The sequence below is a fragment of the Mauremys reevesii genome, linkage group 3 (assembly GCF_016161935.1).
Source record: "Mauremys reevesii isolate NIE-2019 linkage group 3, ASM1616193v1, whole genome shotgun sequence".
NCBI classification, from domain to species: Eukaryota; Metazoa; Chordata; order Testudines; family Geoemydidae; genus Mauremys; species Mauremys reevesii.
Window position 1 is genome coordinate 54202306 of NC_052625.1, and position 21357 is coordinate 54223662.

Below are 21357 nucleotides of genomic sequence, written 5' to 3' on the forward strand. Positions count from 1 at the left end.
GGAACTTACATTTGTGTTTATGTGATTTTATTTTATGCATGTCTTAAAATAGTATGAGAAATATGTGAAATTCTTAGAGAAACAGTTGTTCTTACCTTGATGAACTATCTGAATTAGAAACCACACAGATACTTTGGTTAATCAATAACTTCTAATAATATGTTTATTAAAACACAATTGGCATTTTACAGACTGAAAAAAATATTAATCTATACAAGAGCTTTTGCTCAAATGTTCTGCATGTATGAAAACCCCAGAAAGGCAGACAAAACAAGCAAATGCAGCCAGTAATAATACAAATTAAAAGGAGGCATATACCCATGAGAAAGTGTATGGAGTGATAGCACAGAACTGCAATGAATTTAATATAATTTATGCACAGAATGAAAGATTTGGGCAGTCACTTGTTTGAACTGGACATTCTTTTGATTCACTTTTAATATTGACTTCTCAGTCCTATTAGAAAGTACAGTTGCCACATTTTTTATGACGAGCTAAATATGTCTTATAACTATACTATAAGAGCTGAAGTTTATTTTTCTTGGAGACCTTTTTCAGTAATAAACATGGCCTTAGGATGTCAAGGTACGTATTTGCTTATGTCTATAAGCTAAACAAAGAGGGTACAGTGAAGAAATGGGAAAATGTAGTTTATACTTGTCTAGGTCTGCATTAGGAAATAAGATGACCAGCAGATTTTTCTTTCATATCAATACAAATATTAACAACCAATACCATTACCAACTAACTGATAACCACTAGTATTTCAGGATGCCCAGTTTTGAAAATATTTCCCAGGGGGACTGCAGGAGAAAGGAAAAGTCATTTTTCAGTTTTTTGAATACATTCAAAATATGTAGGTGGTATTTAACAAACCGTATATTTTCTTCATTCAAAATGAAGTGTAGCCTGAGATACATATTTTTATCTAGTTGGTGAAGCCAAAAGAAATCCGGGTTACAGAAGCTCAGGAAGTACTAAGACTTGCCCATCAAAAACTGGATGAAAAACAAAGAAGTTTGGCCTTGGTGAGTCATTTCTCATTATTATATGTTATTGCTTAGTTATTGAAGCATGTAAATATTCATGTTTTTCTTAGACCCTACTAAAACTTGTACAAGTTTTTTTTTTAAAAGCTTCAGAAGAGGGAGACATTTCTTTACAGGAGTGTTGGGGCCCAATCCTACAATCTTAAGACTTTGGAACTCCTGTCTGATCTCATTTACTTCAGTGGATGCTTTACCTGCACTAGGACTGCAAGATCAGGCCTTTAATCAAACTTCAGCAAAGCCTAGAAAATAGTGATTTCTTCAGAGAAATAGCTTCCAGTGCCTCCTAGTTTGCTTCATTCCTCTCAACCAATTTGGGACACTGGACTTTACAGTGGGAGTGGGAAGAGGACTTATTAATGCAGGAAGCGTTAAACAACAGAAAAGTGATCAGTAGTAATAAATAACCCCAAAAGAACAATTTCAGTACCAAGGGAAAATGTTGCTCCAAAATGTAGGAAAGGCCCACTTGAAAATGAACAATAGAAATTTGTGTTGTGCCTATACTTCAGAAAGGGTAAAGATTAGAGGTGACTTAGCCTCTAAATTGCTGTGACCATTCGTGTATTGCCATTCGTGTATTGCCATCTTACTGTCAGACAACGCATAATGAGAAGACTGAGTTTTAGAGTAATGCAATGTGAAACAACTGTCAATCACTACAGTGTAAGCTCTTACTTTCTTAAATAAGCTCAAGCCTGTTACACTGGTAGCACATGTAGTGATAAAAGCAATGAAGTAGGTCTATTAAGTCTAATAAATGGCAGGCAGGCACCCCTTAGTCAAAATAAAAAATAAAAACCTTGATCTATTATCTGCCAATTGATTACTAGATTGAAGAACATGAACAGAATTTAGAGGCAAGCTATCAAGAAAGCATAGCCCAGAAAGAAATGCTAGCAACTCGAAAGCAACTGGCAACTCAGCGTCTACACAGAGCATCTATATTAAGCACAGCTCTGGCAGATGAGATGGTATTGCCTTTCATTTTTTGTATTGTCCACTTTTTGGCCTCAGAACATTCAAGCATAAGAGCATCATAGGAGTTTTACTTCATTTACATTTTTCAGGGGTGGGAAGCTGCCTCCCCTTTTTAGATAGTGCTTCCCCTCTCCCACATTACCATATGGCTTAGCATGGTGTTGTGGCCTTTTGTGCTGGCCTGTCCAGTTTAATAACTAGATCCCAGCCCTGGGCAGAAGAGGAGAACTGCTTTAATGAGGATTCTTGCCCAATAAAACCAATCTTCCTACCTTTCAACAGCTGCACCTTAGTTTCCTCCCTCCAGCAGGTACAACAGTATTTCCAATCCCTTGTACTGCTGGGCAGAAAGAGGCCTCCCCTATTATGACTTGTTCTGCAGGGCAGGAGGAAGCCTTCCCTATTATGATTAATAGGTTTTGAGGTGCTTCAGTAATGATTCCTTTCCTTGGTCCAGAGTTGCAACTGTCACTTTAATTAAACTCCTGATTCCTATTCCACATAATTGTAAATAGTAAACTTTGATACTACATTATTAAAAATGCATATTTACATATATTTAAAAACAGGTACATTTTTATTGTAAATGATAATATTTCATTTGGATGTGTTAGGAGCGATGGAAAGAATCAGTTAATAACCTGGACGAAAGGCTGCAAGGTATTATGGGCGATGCCCTTGTTTCAGCAGCATGCATCATCTACAGCGGAGTGTTATCAGCAGAATATCGTCAGCAGCTAATAAATGAATGTCTGAGATTGTGTAATGAGAACATCATTCCTGTGTCTCCAAATTATTCCCTAATAACAGCTATGACAGAAAAAAATGAGGTAATAATATGAGCAGATGATGAGGGGCATAGCTGATTTTTTTACATCAAAGGCTTTATCAGGACTTCCCCCTTTCAGAACACTTGATTCCAAACTTGATTTACTAAGAGTAAAATTCAGAGGTACAAGTATTTTACTGAGATTATTTACAATATAGATCGTTGTGTTTTGTTGCTTCACCTTGTCTTTATATGTAGTTAATTGTAAACAATGTATCCATGAAATAACAAGGATTGTCAAAAATGTAAAAATATTGAAAATTGAAACTTTTCTAGATCAGTAAATGGCAAAATGAAGGTTTGCCTCTCGACCAGTACTCCATTGAGAATGCTATCCTTGTTAAGTATGGACAACGATGGCCTTTACTAATTGATCCACAGAAACAGGCTTACAGATGGATTTGTCAAATGGAGGGAAACAGGCTACGACAAATTCATGCTTCTGATTCCAATTACTTAAGAACTTTAGAAAATGCCATGCGAATTGGAGACTCCATTCTGCTACAGGTAATTTGCTTTAATTTGAGGGGGGTTCTGAGTAAATAACAAGGGAAAAAAATCCCATCAGAAAACTATAAATGTAAGAAGAATAGAATGTGTTTGAATGTTAATTTCCCTTGTCAAAGGTGTAAGAGTAGGAGAGCGATGGAAGCGATGGAACTACTTTGTAGTTTTATTTATTTAAATTTAATAATAAATATCTGTCTAAAACTCTAGGAACCTGATTCTCCTCACTGACACTGATGTAAATTAGTAGTAACTCCAGTGATGTCAGTGGAGTTACACTGCATTAAAACTGGTATGGAGAACTGGCCATAAGCACTGACAGTTCTCGATAAAACCACATACATACGAGAAAGTCTCAGTCAGCTACATGGATTCCTATGGGATCAGAAGGCCAGAGCCATCTGCACTGAGGACCTATGCTTCTGCATTAGCTCTGTGTCCTTGCCATCCCCACACTTGCATTATAGGCAGCATGATTCCAATGAAGTCTCACTGACAGGGCATCTCTAGTACCCACTGTCCCTGGTTCCCTCTTTAAGGGGAGTTCCCAGCTGGGCACAAGGGATATGAATATCCTTCCAGAAATTAAATTTAATGATAAAATGCAAGGTGTATATCTGATTTCAAGCTCACAAAGCTAAATAATTATTTGAGCTTATTAATTAACCATAATGATTGCTATGTAGACAATACATTTATGGGTTTTAGGATCTTGCTGAAACTTTGGATTCAAATTTAAAGCCAATCTTAAGAAAGGAAATCTACAGTACAGGAGGTAAAGACTTCATCAGGATTGGAGATGCTGAAATTGAATACAACCACAACTTTAGGTAACTGACCTCATCCATGACAATTTTTTCTAACTACTATTGTATTAGGTTGTACAATATATTAAACTACACTCTCAACATGCATTTTAAGAACATTATTAAAGTAGCAAAGTAAAGTGCTCAAAAGTTAGAAAATGCCTGTGCAATCTTAATTCAACTCCCTTGTGCATGTCCATGATGATACTGTATTGATTTATATGATCACATATTATTTTTTCCTCAGAACCCCTGCTTCATTCAGTAAGAGCATGGATAGTGCTCACTTAATGAGTAGCTATTCAATATTTTTTATTCTCTTTGTTGTTGTGTGCCACATGCCTTATTTACTGCACACTATTCAAAATCTGCTCTGAAAACAGAATAATTGGTTTCTTCATGGTCTTTTCTATGGTGCTTATCACTGTGGTATGTGATTGCTTCACAAACATTAAATAATTCATTTTAACAAAACCTCCATGAAAGTGAGTGGTATTATCCCCATTTTACAGAAGGGGTATAGAGACACAGAGACATTAAGGTCAAAAGTAACCACTAATTTTGGGTCCTCAACCTGAGATACCTAGGCCCCGATTTTTCAGTGTGTTAAACTTAAGACCAGCTTTCTGTTGACTTTAAGTGCTCTAAATCCACATGATTACTAGTATCAGAGGGGTAGCCGTGTTAGTCTGGTTCTGTAGAAGCAGCAAAGAATCCTGTGGCACCTTATAGACTAACAGATGATTACTAGGATTGCCGTGAAATTTGGTGTTCCTCATGGGACACAGAGTTCTGTTAGTGATCCAAAATTGGGGCCATTTGACCAAGTTGTTCCCAAGATACAGCCCCCAGAAAACACATTATGACACTTTTGTTCACAGGTAGAGATCAAACCAGGGCTCAGATCATCACACTAGTGTTATGTTCAAGGGTTATCTCAATTGAGTGCATGGCACCCAGGGGCGGCTCTAGGCACCAGCGGGCCAAGCGCCCGCTTGGGGCGGCATCCTGGGGAGGGCGTCATTTGGCTCCGGTGGAGCTCCCGCCGGCATGCCTGCGGCAGGTCCACCGGAGCCCGGGACGAGCGGACCTGCCGCAGGCATGACTGCGGCGGGTCCCGTCTTCCCGCGGCTCCGGTTGAGCTCCCGCAGGCATGACTGCGGCGGGTCCCGTCTTCCCGCGGCTCCGGTTGAGCTCCCGCAGGCATGACTGCGGCGGGTCCCGTCTTCCCGCGGCTCCGGTTGAGCTCCCGCAGGCATGACTGCGGCAGGTCCGCTCGTCCCGGGCTCCGGTGGACCTGCCGCAGGCATGCCGGCGGGAGCTCCACCGGAGCCAAATGCCGCCCTCCCCAGGATGCCGGAGCCGCGGGAAGAGGGGACCCGCCGCGGGACTGGGGAAGGGCGGCGCAGCGCTCCGCGCTGCTTGGGGCAGCCTACTTTGTAGAGCCGCCCCTGATGGCACCCACCAGCCTTTTGGGGAAAATATTATTTGAAATAGGGTTTGCTTCTCCAGTTAGGCACATGCCAAGCAGTTCTAAGGCTCATGCACCTATTAACACTCCTAATGGATCACACTGGACATGTGAAGAGAGAGGCTAACTACAGTATTTGGAAAATTACCTCTGTGTTACAGGACCTGTGTGGCTCTGAGATATGTTATTGAATCTGAGCACTGCCCCAGGCACTGAGGGTATATCTTCACTGCAATTAAATACCCGGGGCTGGCCCCTGCCAGCTGACACAGGCTCATGGGTTGCAGAGCTTGGGCTAAGGGGCTGCTTAATTGCAGTGTAGATGTTTGGCCTTGGGCTGGAGCTCAGGCTCTGGGACCCTGTGAGGTGTGGTCCATCTCTACACCTCAGTTAAATGGCCCCTTAGCCTGAGCTCTGCAAGCGCAAGTCAGCTGGCGCGGACCAGCCATAGGTTTTTAATTGCAGTATAGACATATCCTGAGAGTTTAAATCTGGCCCAGGGCAGAAATCTGAAGTGAAAAAAGCAGGCATATTGCTCCAATCTGCCTCTGACAAAAGGTTTCATTTTTATTTACTTTGTGGAAAATGTAATGTGAATACAGTAGAATATTCAGAGGTGCTAAAACTATTTTTGGAAAAGAAAATAAACTACACAAGCAAATGCTTGTTGGGAGGGGAGGACGAGTAGAGGCGAAGATGTGGGTGATAATGAGGGAGGGGGTTGTGGAATCTGGTGATGGGGATTGGGCAAGGATACCAATTGGGGGGGCCGGGGAGGGTGGTAGCTCCCCCTCCCCCCAGTTTCAGAAGTTCCCACTCTACCTGTGGTACTTATGTGGCCCCATCACCATAGTATTTGAGCTTGCACCTCACAATGTCTAATCTAACCTATTTCTCCTCCCCACCCCTTGGTGAGGTAAAGCAATGCTGTTATCCCCGTTGTACAGATGGGGCACTGAGGCACACACAACTAAAGGCCAGATTTTCAAAGGTATTTAAGCACCTAATGAGATTTTTCAAATGCACTTAGAAGGTTAGGTGCTTTGTAAACCCCATTAGATGCCTAGCTGCATCTTTGGGTGCCTAAAAACCTTTGAAAGTCTGTCCTTAAAGCACTGGCCCGGGGTCAGAGAGGAAGTCCATGGGGGGAAGTAGAACCAGGTCTTTCAAGGCTAGCTCCCTATCCAGCAGACCAGCCTCTCTCTCTGCTGCATGCTGCAATAAAGAGGACTCCAACAGATGGGAGCAAAACCAAAGCGGCCAGTTCTCTGAGACTCTAGCAAACAGTCCCAGGATGGATGCCATGGTTGACAGCAGGAGGCAAATAAAAAGAACCCCCAAATCTGTTATTTTTACATACTCATATCTTATGATTTTAAAAACCAATCACATGATTTTTGGTGAGCCTGATTCATGATTTTTGAACATTTGAGATTGGCAATACTGTGAAAGTGACTTGAAATGTCAGTTTCACTCCTGTCTAAGGTTATTTTCTAGTGTATTATTTGTAGTGAGATAACACCTCTAGAGCCCCAGGCAGGTGCAGTATAAATTCATGGCGCCTTGCCATAGTAGGATGTTTCAGTTAAATGATCTAGTCCAAGCTTGATGAACTGCAAAAAGTTATAGAAAGTAATCTAGATTTTTCTACAATTTTTTTCAGTTGTTGTATTCAAGAGTTAGTAACAAAGAATATACATTAAAATTTTAAACCTAACCAGTGTTCCTTAAGTGACTTGACACAAGATGTGAGAACATATTAGTATTAGAGCTGAGTGGGTCTAATATTTATTAAATCATTTTTTTTTATATAGGAATTTGATACACTACTCCTATCAGCTAATTTCTAAGTTATCTGCAAAAAAAAAAAAAAAACCCTAGAGTTTTCAGGTGCCTAAGTAGCCTTTGGTATCATGGTTAAAGTTGCTCCCCCCCTACCAAATCTGCAATGATGCCCTAGGGCAGGGGTTCTCAGACTTTTGTACTGGTGACCCCTTTCACACAGCAAGCCTCTGAGGGCGACCCCCCTTACATATGAAAAACACCTTTTTATATATTTGACACCATTATAAATACTGGAGGTGAAGCAGGGTTAGGGGTGAAGGCTGACAGCTCGTGACCCCCCCATGTAATAACCTCATGACCCCCTGAGAGGTCCCAATCCCCAGTTTGAGAACCTCTGCCCTAGAGAATGGAGGAGGGCTTGGGACACTGAGAAGAAGAACGTGGGAGAGGATAGGGGCAGGGGCATCTGTCAGCCCCACATTCTCTCCCATATGTGTGCCACAATCTGGGACCCTCCCCAACCCATCTACAGGGATATGACCCCTTTCTCTGCCCCTCCACATGTGAGCCAACTTCTGGAGGAAGCTTGCCTATTTGGGGAGTGGGATGTTCTGAGCTGCTCTCCCTACCCCCCATGTGAGCTGAGATCTGGGGTTCCCTGCTCATGTGTGGGGTTTGACCTCCCTTGCATGTCCCCTTCGTGAGCCAGGTTCTGGAGAGAGCTAGCTGTTCTGGAGGTGCTTGAGCCCCATTTCCTATTCCCCTCAGGTGATCTGGGATGCCTTGACCTTCTAAGGAGATCTGAGCCCCTCTCCCTATCCCCCACATATGAGCCAGAACCTGGGAACGCCCTGCCCCTGTGGATGAGGAGCTTAGAACAGGCATGTTGCTCAGAGCATACCCCCAAAACACAGTGCTGATACTGGGGTGAGGAGCTGAGAACAATTATGCTTGATGCATATCAGAAACTCTCCAGCACTGGGGAGGAAGGAAGGGAACACCCACTGACATGAATGGGAGTGGGGCATCATACTTCTCAGAGCCATTGTTTTAGGCTGTATTTATCTGCATTGGTTATTCATTCAGCTGAGAATCTCATTGAAATGAATGAGCCACTTAACACCCCTCTGAGCCTGCTGTACTGCTGATGGATGTGTAGAGCCCCTCTGCTCCATTCTCCCTATAATTTCATAGAATATTATAATGAAGTGCTAGCTCTTCTTTAGCTAAGGTTGGGAAGCTCTTCCTGTGTAAAGGACAACTCTTCTAAATGCTCTAAAACCTGCATGCTTATACAGATTATCAGTTTAGGGGTAGGGTTAGCTATGCAAATGTAGGTCATTTCAGCAAGATACATACCCCAGGGAAAAAACAGCATTTCATTAAGTTCACTTTCTAGCAACTTTGAAGTTTGAAACCCACCATGAGTAGAAATCTGAGAATGAACAGTAAACATTTGAGAAAAATCTGCCTCTATCAAGGTGTGTTTTTGTTTTGTTTTTTAAGAAGTACAATCTGAATACAGAATATTCAGAAGGCACTGGAACTATTTTTGAATGAATGAATAAATGAATTACATGAATGAATGCACACTGGGACGGTAGGGGTGGTTAAGGGGCAAGATAGGTGGTAATTGGGAGGAGCTGTTTAGGTCTGCCATGAAGAATGCAAGTATTCTGGAGAGGGGGATAAATAGGAATGGGTGGTAGGGGAGGGAAGAGAAGCTGGGGGGCTCAGGTAAGGGGGAGAGGGTAAGGATTAGAGGGAATGGGAGGGGAAAAGATGGGTTGGAGAATGTGAGGAGTACCAGAGGTAATTGGAGTTTGTGGCAGGGGAGACTTTCTGCCCTGAATTCTCTCCTTCCGTATGTGTACTGGGATCTGGAGGAGCCCTACCCCTGTTCAGGGATCTAAGCCCCTCTCCCTACCTGCTGTGTGTTCTGGGATCTGGGGAACACTGCTCCTCTTGGTCTGTTTGAGTTTCTTGACCTGCTCCTCCATGAGAGGTCACAGAGGAGGAGGAACTGAAGGTAACAGATTTAGACATCTGAAATCCAGAAAATGAATAGTTAAGTTACACTTCTCTGCTGTGTGGGGGTGGAGCTGTTGAAAGTGTATGGGGGATGGGCTCAGTTTGGAGAAGGGGCAGACTGGGTGGACCTGAGGCATGGCTGGGGAAGCCTGGCTGAAGTAGGTGCAGGAGTCCCATCTGCAAGTGGGCAATGGAAGTGAGATGCTAGCTCAGGTGTCATAAGCAAAGTAGTGTGGGACCCTCCAGGAAAGTTTTGAATCTTTAGATCCACTGCATAGACCTCTGCACCTTGAGCTAATGGAATAACCTATAGCAGTAGTATGCTGTCAGCCTTTATGTGGCCCAGAACAAGAAGGGGAAACTTTTCCAGTAGGATTCACAGATATTTGATGACATCAGGAGACTAGTGAGACTTGGTGTTGTGGGTAGGCAATCCCCTGCATACCCCCAGACCACAATTTACACTGCTTACACAGTCCTTCCCCTGTTTGAGGCACACAAGGGATTTCTCCAAATAAAACAAACAAAAAGGTACTTTTTCATCTCCTTCCCCTGCAAGAGACAGAATCAGAGTGAAAGAAAAAGACAAATGTGGTCAGTCTCTTAGGTGGTCTTTTGGTCACCCCTTTGGAATTCATTTTATCTGCATGTGTGGTGTGCTTAATCAGGGGGTAGGGTCACACAGGGACAGGTTGAAATGCTAGTGTGGCATCTTCAGTTCATGCCCCAGTCTGCTATGGGGTGGAGGAAAATAGCTTTGTGGTTGCTGACTGCTCATTGGGGAGCACCTGACAATCTGGATACCTTTTCCGTTTACTTCAGTCCTGGCTGTGGGACAACTCCCATTCCTACTCCTATTTAACAGGGATAAAGCTGGGGCTAGGGCGGGAGAAGAGAAATCACTGATTTTCTGAAAAAAATTAGAGCATTCCTGAGGCTGTTCTGACTTATTGTGGGAGTCAAACCAACTCCCAAACAGGATCAAGAGGACATAAAAGTGATGTATAGCCATCTTTGCTGCCACCTCACCCCACCCCACCCCTTTTGGTTCTGCAAGGGTCTAGCTCAATATCCAATTTATTTTTAAAGTGTTCTTAGTGTTGCTGAAATATGCCAAATTGAAAGCGCTAGACAAGAAACATTTGATACTCAAATCCTGTTGTGATGGATGCTCTCATAATATATTTCTTTAGACAGATTTTCATTCACATAACAGGTAAAGTGTGGTCAAAGAAAGTGCTGCCTTCTTTCACCTCACCTTGCCAATGTGCTTCATCCCTAACCTGAAGTTCAAATTAAAAGAAAACGTATGAGTAAGATATGTTGATATGTGCATTATTACTTATTCCTTTAACACTTAAAATGCTTTGTGGTTTCAGATTATACATAACGACACAAAAAGCCAACCCCCATTTTCTTCCTTCAGTTTGTAACGTGGTCACAATGATCAACTTCACTGTAACATTCCAAGGTTTGCAGGACCAACTGTTGTCCACTGTAGTAATTCATGAAACACCCCAGTTAGAGCAACAACGTTGTGAGTTATTGGAGAGTATCTCTGCTGACCAAATCACACTCCGAGAACTGGAACAAAAATCACTTAAACTGCTCCAGAAAACAGAAGGTAAGCAAAAATGTTACAGAAATTGAGGACATACTGTGCATCTGTTTGAGGAAAGTATAGAACAAAATTGCTTACTATGCTATACAGTATTGTGATAGTGAACATGGATAAGTTCTTAATGTGCATTGCAAACAGTAAACTTCTGCTTCAGTTTCTTCTGTTAATTCTTGTGTGTGAAATTATCAGATAACTTTATTTCTTTGTATTTATTTTCATTACAGTTTATATAAAGTATTAAGATAAATATAAATTATACAGCAAGACAATAAATTCCATATAAAAACAAATAATGTGAAATACAATACTAACATCAGTTAGGTTTAGTGTGAAACTTTGTTTTTGTTTTTTGGGTTTTTTTTAAATAAATATATGACTACAGGGATAGTTTATGAAGTAACCTCCATAAAATACAGCCTGGGTTATTTTTAAAAAATGTGTTCATTTGTCTGCTGCATTCTAGTTCACAAATTTTCAATTTGAATAAAACCTTTTTCACATTTTAGGACACATATTAGATGACCAGGACCTCATTGACAACTTACAAAGAACAAAAGTTACTTCAAAAGAGATTTTTGAGCGTGTAGAAGCATCAGCAAAAACAGAGGCCGCAATTGAAAAAACACGTAAAAACTATCTCCCTATTGCAACTCGAGGTGCTGTGCTCTACTTTGTAGTGGCAGATCTTATTAAGATCAACTACATGTATCAGTTTTCATTGGAGTGGTTCCATAAAATCTTTGTAGAATCTATGGATTTGGTGAATAAACTGCAAAGTCAAATTTCTCTGTCAGAGTCGACTTCTTCTGTATGTGGAACAGTACGAGCCCTTAGCAGGCAGAGAAAAAGGCATTTCACCCAAGAGCACTGGGAAGAATGTGAGAATGAGACAGACAGCTTTAACAGGCATCTTAAAGATATAATTGACATGTTGACGAATAATGTTTATAAGGTGAGGTGTCACCAAAATACAATATAGTTACTTACTCATGAATCTTCCTAATTACTATGAGAAGCTTTGTGTCTGAAGCTATGTCTACACTATGGGCTATGGGTGTGAGTCTCTTCCTTATGGACTCATACTGCTACCATGAGTATAAATATCAGTATACCTGCAATAGCTTGGGAAGCCGCAGTGGAAGCATGGCTCAGTTGTGCTGAGTATGACCCCCTCTGTACGTACCCATATATACTCAGCATGGCTCAGCTGTGCCTCCATTGCCTCTACCAGTGATACTGTGGCTACACTGCTATTTAAACTCATGCTAGCAGTATTCAAGCAGGAGAATCACACCCCAGTCTGTAAAGTAGACATTGCCTTAAATATCTGCTTTGTGTGTTTTCTAAGTATATTACACTATTAGTATTGACACACATCTTTCCCCCTCAACAGACAGTTTGTTCTGCACTCTTCACTGAAAATCAACTTTGCTTCTCTTTCCTACTCTGCACTAAGATCATGCAGAATAACTGTGGTGAAAATCAACCCCAAGACAACCTTGGATTCCTATCTGAGAATGAGTGGAACTTCTTCCTCTACTCCAGCATGTTGGCAAATATTATGGATACACAATCAGAGTTCGAAAATTATGGTAAATAAAGCTCCTATCCTTCAGTTAGACTTATACAATCCCACTGAAATTAAAGGGGCCTCATGAGTGTAACTAAGAGCAGAATTAGGTACCTTTAAAGAAACACAGACGAGGTAATAAACATATATATTTAAATGTCTTTCTTGCCTCTGCTGCCAATAATGCTTTCTACTCTGTTACAGTGAAGTCACTGGAATTTCTCTTGTTTTACATCATATAACTGGGAATAGAATTTAGCCTTTGTAATAGCAGAACTGAAAAGTTTGAAAAATCTCATCAAATGTTCAATAGAGAGCCTGTTGTTATTGTTGTTGTTTGTTTTTGCTTCTTGAACTGGGTTTGACTGTAAATCTTGACTAATCTGCTTATATCCAATTTCACTTTCTGATTCTGATACTACCATAATTCTGTTGTGTGTTAGATTGCAAATATTTCAGGAAAGTATTTAAATACAAAAAACATACTTGCATTTTTGTAAACCATGAAAATATTTAATTAACACAATTTTTGTAAAATGCAAGCCTTTTATTCTTATGTTTAATATAAAACCTAAAATTTGGGCCTGGACTGCATGACACAGTGCCGTTGTAACAACAATTCTTCTTTGAGTAGTGTTCCTATGGGTTCTCCACTTCTGGTGCACATGCGCTCCATATGCCTTTGATCAGAGATTTTCAGTAGTAGTGCCCATTCAGCCTGAGTATGCACTCCAGACATCCTCATACCTTGTATCAAGGTATGAGAATGTCTGTAGAGCTGTGTGGACAAACTGTCTTCAGTTCCTTCTCAGTTGCCCTTCAGCCTGAGGCAGAGCGCTGAGCACGCCCACTTCACTTTAGGCACAGTTAAGTATAGTTATTCTTTTATTTCTTTAGTTTAGTCTAGTTCATAGTATTTAGTTTTTGTGGTTCTGTTGTTTGTTGTTTCCCCCCTTTCTTTTTTCCCGCTTCAAGGGTTATTCTGCATATTGGCATTTTTTTGATATGCTGGGATCCTTAGGTTTTAAATGTTGTCCCTCTTTCTGGGAAGCTATCCTAGTCTATGATGAGTCTCTTTCCACAGATTGAAGAACCCACTGCAATATGGGATTTGAACTTTTTCCTCAATTCCCTTATAAAATTGTTTCTTTTGAGCCATTAGCTACATTCTCTTTACTTCACCTATCCATTGAAACAGCATTCTTGGTGGCTGAACCTTCTGCCTTCAAGGAACAGAGAAATGGGGACATTAATGGCAGATTCTCCCTTTACAGAGTTTTTCAAGGGAAAGGTTTTGTTATGACTACATCCCAAATTTCTACCTCAAGTGTCTTCTGAATTTAACAGTAGTCATGTCATTCATCTCCCAGTTGTTTTCCGAAAGCCACATCAGCCCAGGAAGGAAGCTACATTCCATACCTTGGATATCAGTAAGGCATTACCTTTCTATCCAGACAGAACCGATCCATTTAGAAAGTCTCCAAGACTGTTTCTATCCAAGGAATCTGCAGTCTGTACCCAAAGAGGACCTCTGGATGATTTATTTGGTGGTACAATCTATCAACATCCAATCTCCTTCTAGGATGCTAGCTCATTCTACAAAGTTTCAGTCTACTTCCGTGGCATTACTCAAAGATGTTCCAGTTGTTGAAATTTGCAAAGCTGCACCTTAGACTTCACTACATATTTTTTCTAAACACTGTGCTTTGGTTCATGCCTCTAGCTCAGGTGCTGCAGTTGGCAGTGCAGTTCTGTCCTTCTGTATTAGACTTAACTCTGAAGCTCCCTCCTCTTTCCAGGAATAATGCTCAGAAGTTACCTGAAGTGGAGTACCCATAGAGACACTACTCAAAGAAGAAGAAGAGGTTACTTTGTGCAGTGAAAGGAGTTCTTTGGGATGCGTCTTTCTATAGGTGCTCCACTCAGTCTCCTTCCCCTCTGCCTCAGCATTTCCTTTCGCAGAATTTTGTGGTAGAGAAGGAACAGAGAGTGATTCACCTGCACAGCTCTATGTATCTTTAGTATTGGGTGCAGGGATGTCTGGAGCACATCTATGAGCCGAATGGGCACTGCTACCAAAAATCTCCAATCAAAGGCAAATGGGGTGCATGTGCACCTGAAATGGAGCACCCATAGGGGAACACATGTCAAAGAACTCCAGATACTGCACAGAGTAAGTACCCTCTCATTCAAATGAAATAGCATTACCATTGGTAGAATAGAGCAGTGGTAATGTAACTATGCTGTTTTAACATCCAAAAAGCATAAACAGTAATCTTTCTACAAAGTCTCCTTTATATTATCAGTTTATGATCAAACTTAAGTGAACAGACCATAGTTACTTTTTTTGCATCAGTTAATTTTACTTGTATGACGTGGATGAAAATCTAAGAAGCAAAGGATTAATGTGTTCTAATCCTATAATTCTTGTTGCTTAGGTTCATATATGTTTAATAAAACTCCTCATCTCTGGATTACTGAATCTATGTGGAAGGAATGTCAGTACATGAGCACTCACATGCAACCTTTCAATCTCTTGTGTGACTCCCTTGCATCAAATTCCCAACAATGGAGTTCTTTCCTAAACAGTGGTAACTTATATTATTTACTTAGCACACAGTACAGGCCAACATCATCACAACAAGGTACGAGCTCGTAATTTTACTTTATTTTGTTTAAAACTTTAAGTAATCTTGGGTAAGGAGTCATGTTTCCTCAGCTGTGCCCAGTAAATCTATATGCAGTGTTGTAGCTGTCAGTACCAGGATATTAGAGAAACAAGGTGGGTGGGTAATATCTTTTATTGGACCAACTTCTGTTGATGAGAGAGAGAAGCTTTCAATCTTACACAGAGCTCCCAGACCTGAGGAAGAGCTCTGTATAAACTCGAAAGCTAGTCTCTTTCACCAACAGAAGTTGGTCTAATAAAAGATACTACTTCACCCAACTTATCTGTCTCTCTAATATCCTGGTACTGACACAGCTACAACAACACTGCATATAGATTTGCTAGGCACCTCTACTGCCTAGTAAAGCTGTATGTCAATCAGGAGGTTTGTGGTGACTTTATAAACCAGAAAAGTAACATTTATAAGGCTTTGATTCAGCAAGATACTTCAGGTTGTGTACACACACAATTTGTACCGCTTTGATTATACCAATATAGACAGTGGTACAACCTTTGACAGGGTTATTGGCCTAGTGCAGTGGTCCCCAAACTTTTCATGGACAAGCCCTCCCTTACACCTGTCTGTGCCCCTGCAAGCCGGGGCCAGGAGTGGGGCCACAGCTCCCCGGGGGGATGGGTGTTGACAGGAGTAAGGGAGCCAAGGCTAGGGCTGCAGCTGGGCGTGGGTCTGGGGCCAGGAATGGAGCTGCAGCCAGGGCCTGAGGTTGTGGACAGGGCTAGGGCTGGGGCTGTGAGAAGTTGTGGCTGGAGGCTGAGGCTGGGGGGTTGGTCTGAGGGCAGGGGCAGGAGCAGAAGCTGCAGCTGGGCCGCAGTCAGGGACTAAGGCTGGGGCTGGGAGCAGAGCCACAGCCAAGATCCAGGAGCCAGGGCTGTGGCAGAGCTGAGGGCAGAGCAGGCTGTGTGGTGTTCCCTCCCCACTCCCTGTGGGGGCTGGCTTTGGCCCCCGCCACTTCCCCCCAAACATTCTAGTGGGTGTGTCCCACAGTCTGGGGACCACTGGCCTAGGGGATGGGAGGGAAGCTGTAAACATGATATATCTTTAATAATGCTTTTGATACAGTTTCACATGACATTCTCATAAGCAAATGTGGTCTAGATGATTACTTATAAGGTGTGTCAAAACTGGTTGAAAGAATATTCTCAAAGAATAGTTATCAATGGTTCACTGACAAATTAGAAAGACATATCCTGTGGAGCTCTGAAGGGGTCTATCCTGGGTCTAGTACTATTCAATATTTTCATTAATGATTTGGTTAATCAAGTGAGAGTATGCTTATAAAATATGCAGATGACACCAAGCAAGGGGAGTAGCAAACAGGTGGAGAGCAGGATTAGAATGCAAAATAACCTTGACAAATTGGAGAATTGGTCTGAACTCAGCAAGATTACATTCAAGAAAGACAAGTGCAAAGTACTTCACTTAGGAAGAAAAAAAATCAAATGCACAATTACAAAATAGGGAATAACTGAAGAGGCAGTAGTACCACTAAACAGAGTGTGGGGGTTGTAATGCATAACACATTGAATATAAGCCAACAGTGTGATCCAGTTGCAAAAAAAGGCTAATATCATTTTGGGATTTATTAATAGGAGTGTTCTATGTATGACATTGGAGGTAATTCTCCCATTCTTCTTAGCACTGGTGAGGCCTCAGTTGGAGCATTGTGTCCAGTTCTGGGCATCTAGAAAAGATGTGAATAAATTGGAGAGAGCTCAGAGGAGAGCAACAAAAACTATAAAAGTTTTAGAAATCCTGACCTATGAGGAAAGGTTTAAAAAACTGGGCATGTGTAGTCTTGAGAAAGGATGACGGAAGATGGCACCTGATAACAATCTTTAAATATGCTAAGGATTGTTATAGGAAGGAGTGTGATCAATTGTCCCCCGTGTCTACTGAAAGTAGGAACAGAAGTAATTGGCTTAATCTGCAGCAAGGAAGATTTAGGTTAGATATTAGAAAAATCTTCCTAACTATCAGGATAGTTAAGCATAAAATAGGCTTCCAAGAGAGGTTGCAGAATCCCCATCATTGGAGGTTTTTAAGAACCGGTTAGATAAACACCTGGCAGGAATGGTCCTGCTGCAGCACAGGGGCCTGGACTAGATGGCCTCTCAAGGTCCATGATTCTGTGATAACCATCGCCCACCCCACATCAGAAGGGACACAATTATACCACTATAAAGTTACTCTATCTATAGATCTATTCCTGTACGGGGAGGGGAATAAGCTATACTGATATATGGCATCTTTATACCTGTATAATTGGGTCCACATGAGGGACTATATCAGAATAACTATATTGGTAAAACTTTCACACAACTCTGTAAATCATCCCAGATTCACTTTTATGATTGTGTTGATATCAACAGACCTTAAGGCTTATTGTGTAAAGTTGGCTGCATATAATGCTATGAACTGGTTGCTGTGCATGTATACCACTGCTCTCCATTGGATAGAATCAGAACTGCTCCAATGTCATAGGCCCTGTACTGCTAATAGCTATTGAGATTCTCCTTTAGCTGAAATGGTAGGGGTTTGTGCTTTTGGAGCAGGATGTCTACATTCTGTTAAAACTGTAGAGTCCATGGGGGGCAGGGATTTGTTACAGTATTATTCAGATGGTATCATTCTTGAAACTCATTCAGTTGACAAAAATCTTATATTTAGCTTTTAAAAGGTAAACAAAGGCCATCTAAAATCTTTGATCAATGGCTACTTTTGGTGAGGTACTCACTGGAAAATATAGTTAGGCAGCTAGTGCTAGTCTTTTTTATTACTGTTGTATATTTGTAACTCTGGTTTTATGATTCTATAACAGATACAGACCTGCAATCAGATGCACTGAAAGAAAGAATTGGGCTTGATAGTGCCGTGGTAGATTTTCATTGGGAGAATCTTTCTTCATTTCAAAGAATTATATTGGTAAGAAAATAAAATGATGAAGGAATATTCTTTTACCAAAAATTTTAGACACTGTTGACCACTTAGTTAGATATAGATTTGAGAGGACTTTATAGCTCCTAAATTCCAAAATATTTGTCAATGATGTAATGTTGAAGACACATAAAATAAGTTTTGCAAAACTTCTGTAAGAAAATAAAGGGGGCAGGTTTCACAGAAAGCTATTTATAATGCAATTAAATTGTGTTTTTTTCTGAATAAATACATTACTGTTCATTTTGTGAAATAAAAAGCATTATACAGAGGCCCAAATTCTCATCTGCATTCAGGTTGCTCTGCACCATACCACAAGTACAAAGCAACCTAAAAACGAGCATAGTAGAGTCTTATATCACCCTGCTCTCTGCAGTCAAAATAGGAGATGTGTCTGAGAGTTTCCTGGGGAACAGTGATCTCCAGCTACCATAAATAGCCCCTGGTGGCTATCTGTAGCCTGAATAAGTTAAAACAGGCTTCAATCAGACTCACTTCAATAAGCCTCCCTTAGACCAAAGGACTCTTAGGTCCACGGTTCACCTTAAATCAGGAGAACACAGAAGTGGCTTACCACCATCTTTGCACCACCTCACTTGAGTTACATTGTGTGCTTCTTGACTGCAACCCTAGATCTGGGCTAGACCATCTTTAATCATGCTTGGATTACAGAATTCTTCTTCGAGTGATTGCTCATATGCATTCCAGTTAGGTGTGCGCACGCTGCGTGCACGTGCATCGGAAGATTTTTACCCTAGCAACACTTGGTGGGTCGGCTGGGCGCCCCCTGGAGTGGTGCCGCTATGGCGCAGGATATATACCCCTGCCGACCCATCTGCCCCTCAGTTCCTTCTTACCGCCTGTGTCGGTCGTTGGAACAGTGGAGCGCGGCTTAGCTGACCTCCACTTCCCTAGCTACTTGTAGTTCTCTCGTTAATTCTTGTGTATATAGTTTAGATTTATATAGTTGTAGTTAACTTTATTCGTTTGTACTATAGTTAGTAATATAGTTCACAGGGGTTCGGGGATTATCCCCTTCCCCGCACCCGGTGCCTGGGCCTATGCCCGGTTCACCGAGTTTTCAAAGCTCGGCCTGCCACAAGCCGATGCCGACAAGAGATCCCCATGACACCTCCTGTGTTTTGGCCCATGTTCCACAGAGCCACTTTACTGCACATTCCACCAGGGCTCAGGCTTCTCTGCTGCCTTCCTGGCTCACATACCCTTTCAGGGGATGTGTCGTGCAACTACCTGGTCCTCGGTCCACACCTTTGCCTCATTGGTCCAAGAGTCCAGAGATGATGCAGCCTTTGGCTCAGCAGTTTTGCATTCTGCAACATCTAACTCCGACCCCACCGCCTATGTAAGGCTTGGGAATCACCTAACTGGAATGCATATGAGCAATCACTCGAAGAAGAAAAGATGGTTACTCACCGTTGTAACTGTTGTTCTTCGAGAACATATCCATTCCAGACCCGCCCTCCTTCCCCACTGTTGGAGTAGCCGGCAAGAAGGAACTGAGGGGCGGATGGGTCGGCAGGGGTATATATCCTGCGCCATAGCGGCGCCACTCCAGGGGGCGCCCAGCCGACCCACCGAGTGTTGCTAGGGTAAAAATCTTCCAACGAACGTGCACGCGGTGTGCACACACCTAACTGGAATGGATATGAGCAACACATCTCGAAGAACAACAGTTACAACGGTGAGTAACCATCTTTTTTGGGACCATGTGCACTGTGGAAATTGGGGCAACCACATCTTCCATAAACTAGAAAACAAAGCAACCTGACCACATATATACCCCACCCCACACAAATCCCTGAATGCCACTGTCTCCCCACCCCACACACAGACCCTCAAATGCTCCTCTCACCCCACATGTACCTCAACAACCTCCTACAGTCCTTTATCCAGTTATCCTGGTAGTTTCCACACACATCCCAGCAGCCTTGACATACATCCCTCTCACTCACACTTCAGTTCCACTAGCCATAGACCCCAACATCCCTCCCTCGCCCCCAACATCCCAGACCCCAACTGCCACTACGCATCCTCCATTCCCTCCACAGGCCCCACAACTCACCTCAGCCACCATCTTTCACTAGTCTTTAACTCCTCACTATGTAGCCCTCCAACACGCCCCTCTTAGCCCATAGCCCATCACCCACCACTCCCAGGACCGTCTTAGCCACTCACCAACTCAGTGATCTGCTTTTGTCCCAGGCTATGGTGGCTTCTCCCAATCCTGGCCCACCCAGCTCTGCTCACTTCCATTGCCCACCCTGCACTTACAGGGCCCTGTGCTGCTCAGGTTTGGTTCAGCCACTTCTTTGTCATGACAGAGGGGTAGCCAGGCCAAACTTGCGTGAGAGGTGTTGCAACCTGGTGCACAGGGTTGCAGCACTGCTTAGGTTTGGTGTGGCTATCCCTCCATCTGACAGGAGGACAGCCAGGCCAAATTTGAGTGAGTGGCATTGTGACCCAGCGTACAGGGTCACAGTGCTGCAGAGTTTCTTTTGTTTTTCCCAGTTGTCAGCAACCCCCTGAGATGGGTGTCCTGTGGAAGTGAAATTCCAATTCCCAGTTTTATTAATTTTAAGGATTTCATAGAATTGTAGGACTGGAAATGACCTCAAGAGGTCATCTAGTCCAGTCCCCTGCACTCATGGCAGGAGTAAGTATTATCTAGACCCTGATAGGTGTTTGTTTAACCTTCTCTTAAAAATCTCCAATGATGGAGATTTCATAACTTCCGAGGCAATTTATTCCAATGCTTAACCATCCTGACAGTTATGAAGTTTTTCCTGATGTTCAAGCTAAACCTCCCTTGCTGCAATTTAAGCCCATTGCTTTTTGTCCTATTCTCACAGGTTAAGGAGAACAATTTTTCTCCCTCCTGCTTGTAACAACTTATGTACTTGAAAACTGTTATGTCCCCTCTCAGTCTTCTCTTCTTCAGACTAAGCAAACTCAATTTTTTCAATCTTCTCTCATAGGTAATTTTTCTAGACCTTTAATAAATTTTGTTGCTCTTCTCTGGACTTTCTCCAATTTGTCCACATCTTTCCTGAAATGTGGTGTCT

The 21357-nt window shown here is 42.2% G+C and overlaps 1 protein-coding gene across 24 annotated transcripts in view; it reads left to right on the forward strand.

Moving 5' to 3' along the window:
- Positions 1-21357, forward strand: part of DNAH14 (dynein axonemal heavy chain 14) — a 459746-nt gene that overhangs the window by 376529 nt on the left and 61860 nt on the right. For 22 of the 24 annotated variants that reach the window (XR_005596106.1, XM_039529958.1, XM_039529968.1 and 19 more), the window contains 10 exons: positions 933-1028; positions 1883-2023; positions 2645-2860; positions 3136-3366; positions 4075-4196; positions 10839-11083; positions 11587-12032; positions 12474-12672; positions 15089-15295; positions 18159-18262. Coding sequence is in view for 23 of the 24 variants with exons in the window: in XM_039529958.1 (XP_039385892.1) it covers positions 933-1028; positions 1883-2023; positions 2645-2860; positions 3136-3366; positions 4075-4196; positions 10839-11083; positions 11587-12032; positions 12474-12672; positions 15089-15295; positions 18159-18262 (2007 nt within the window). In the remaining variant the exon portion in view is untranslated. The remainder of the gene's footprint in view (positions 1-932; positions 1029-1882; positions 2024-2644; positions 2861-3135; positions 3367-4074; positions 4197-10838; positions 11084-11586; positions 12033-12473; positions 12673-15088; positions 15296-18158; positions 18263-21357) is intronic. The other 2 variants (XM_039529963.1, XM_039529965.1) reach the window with 2 other exon arrangements.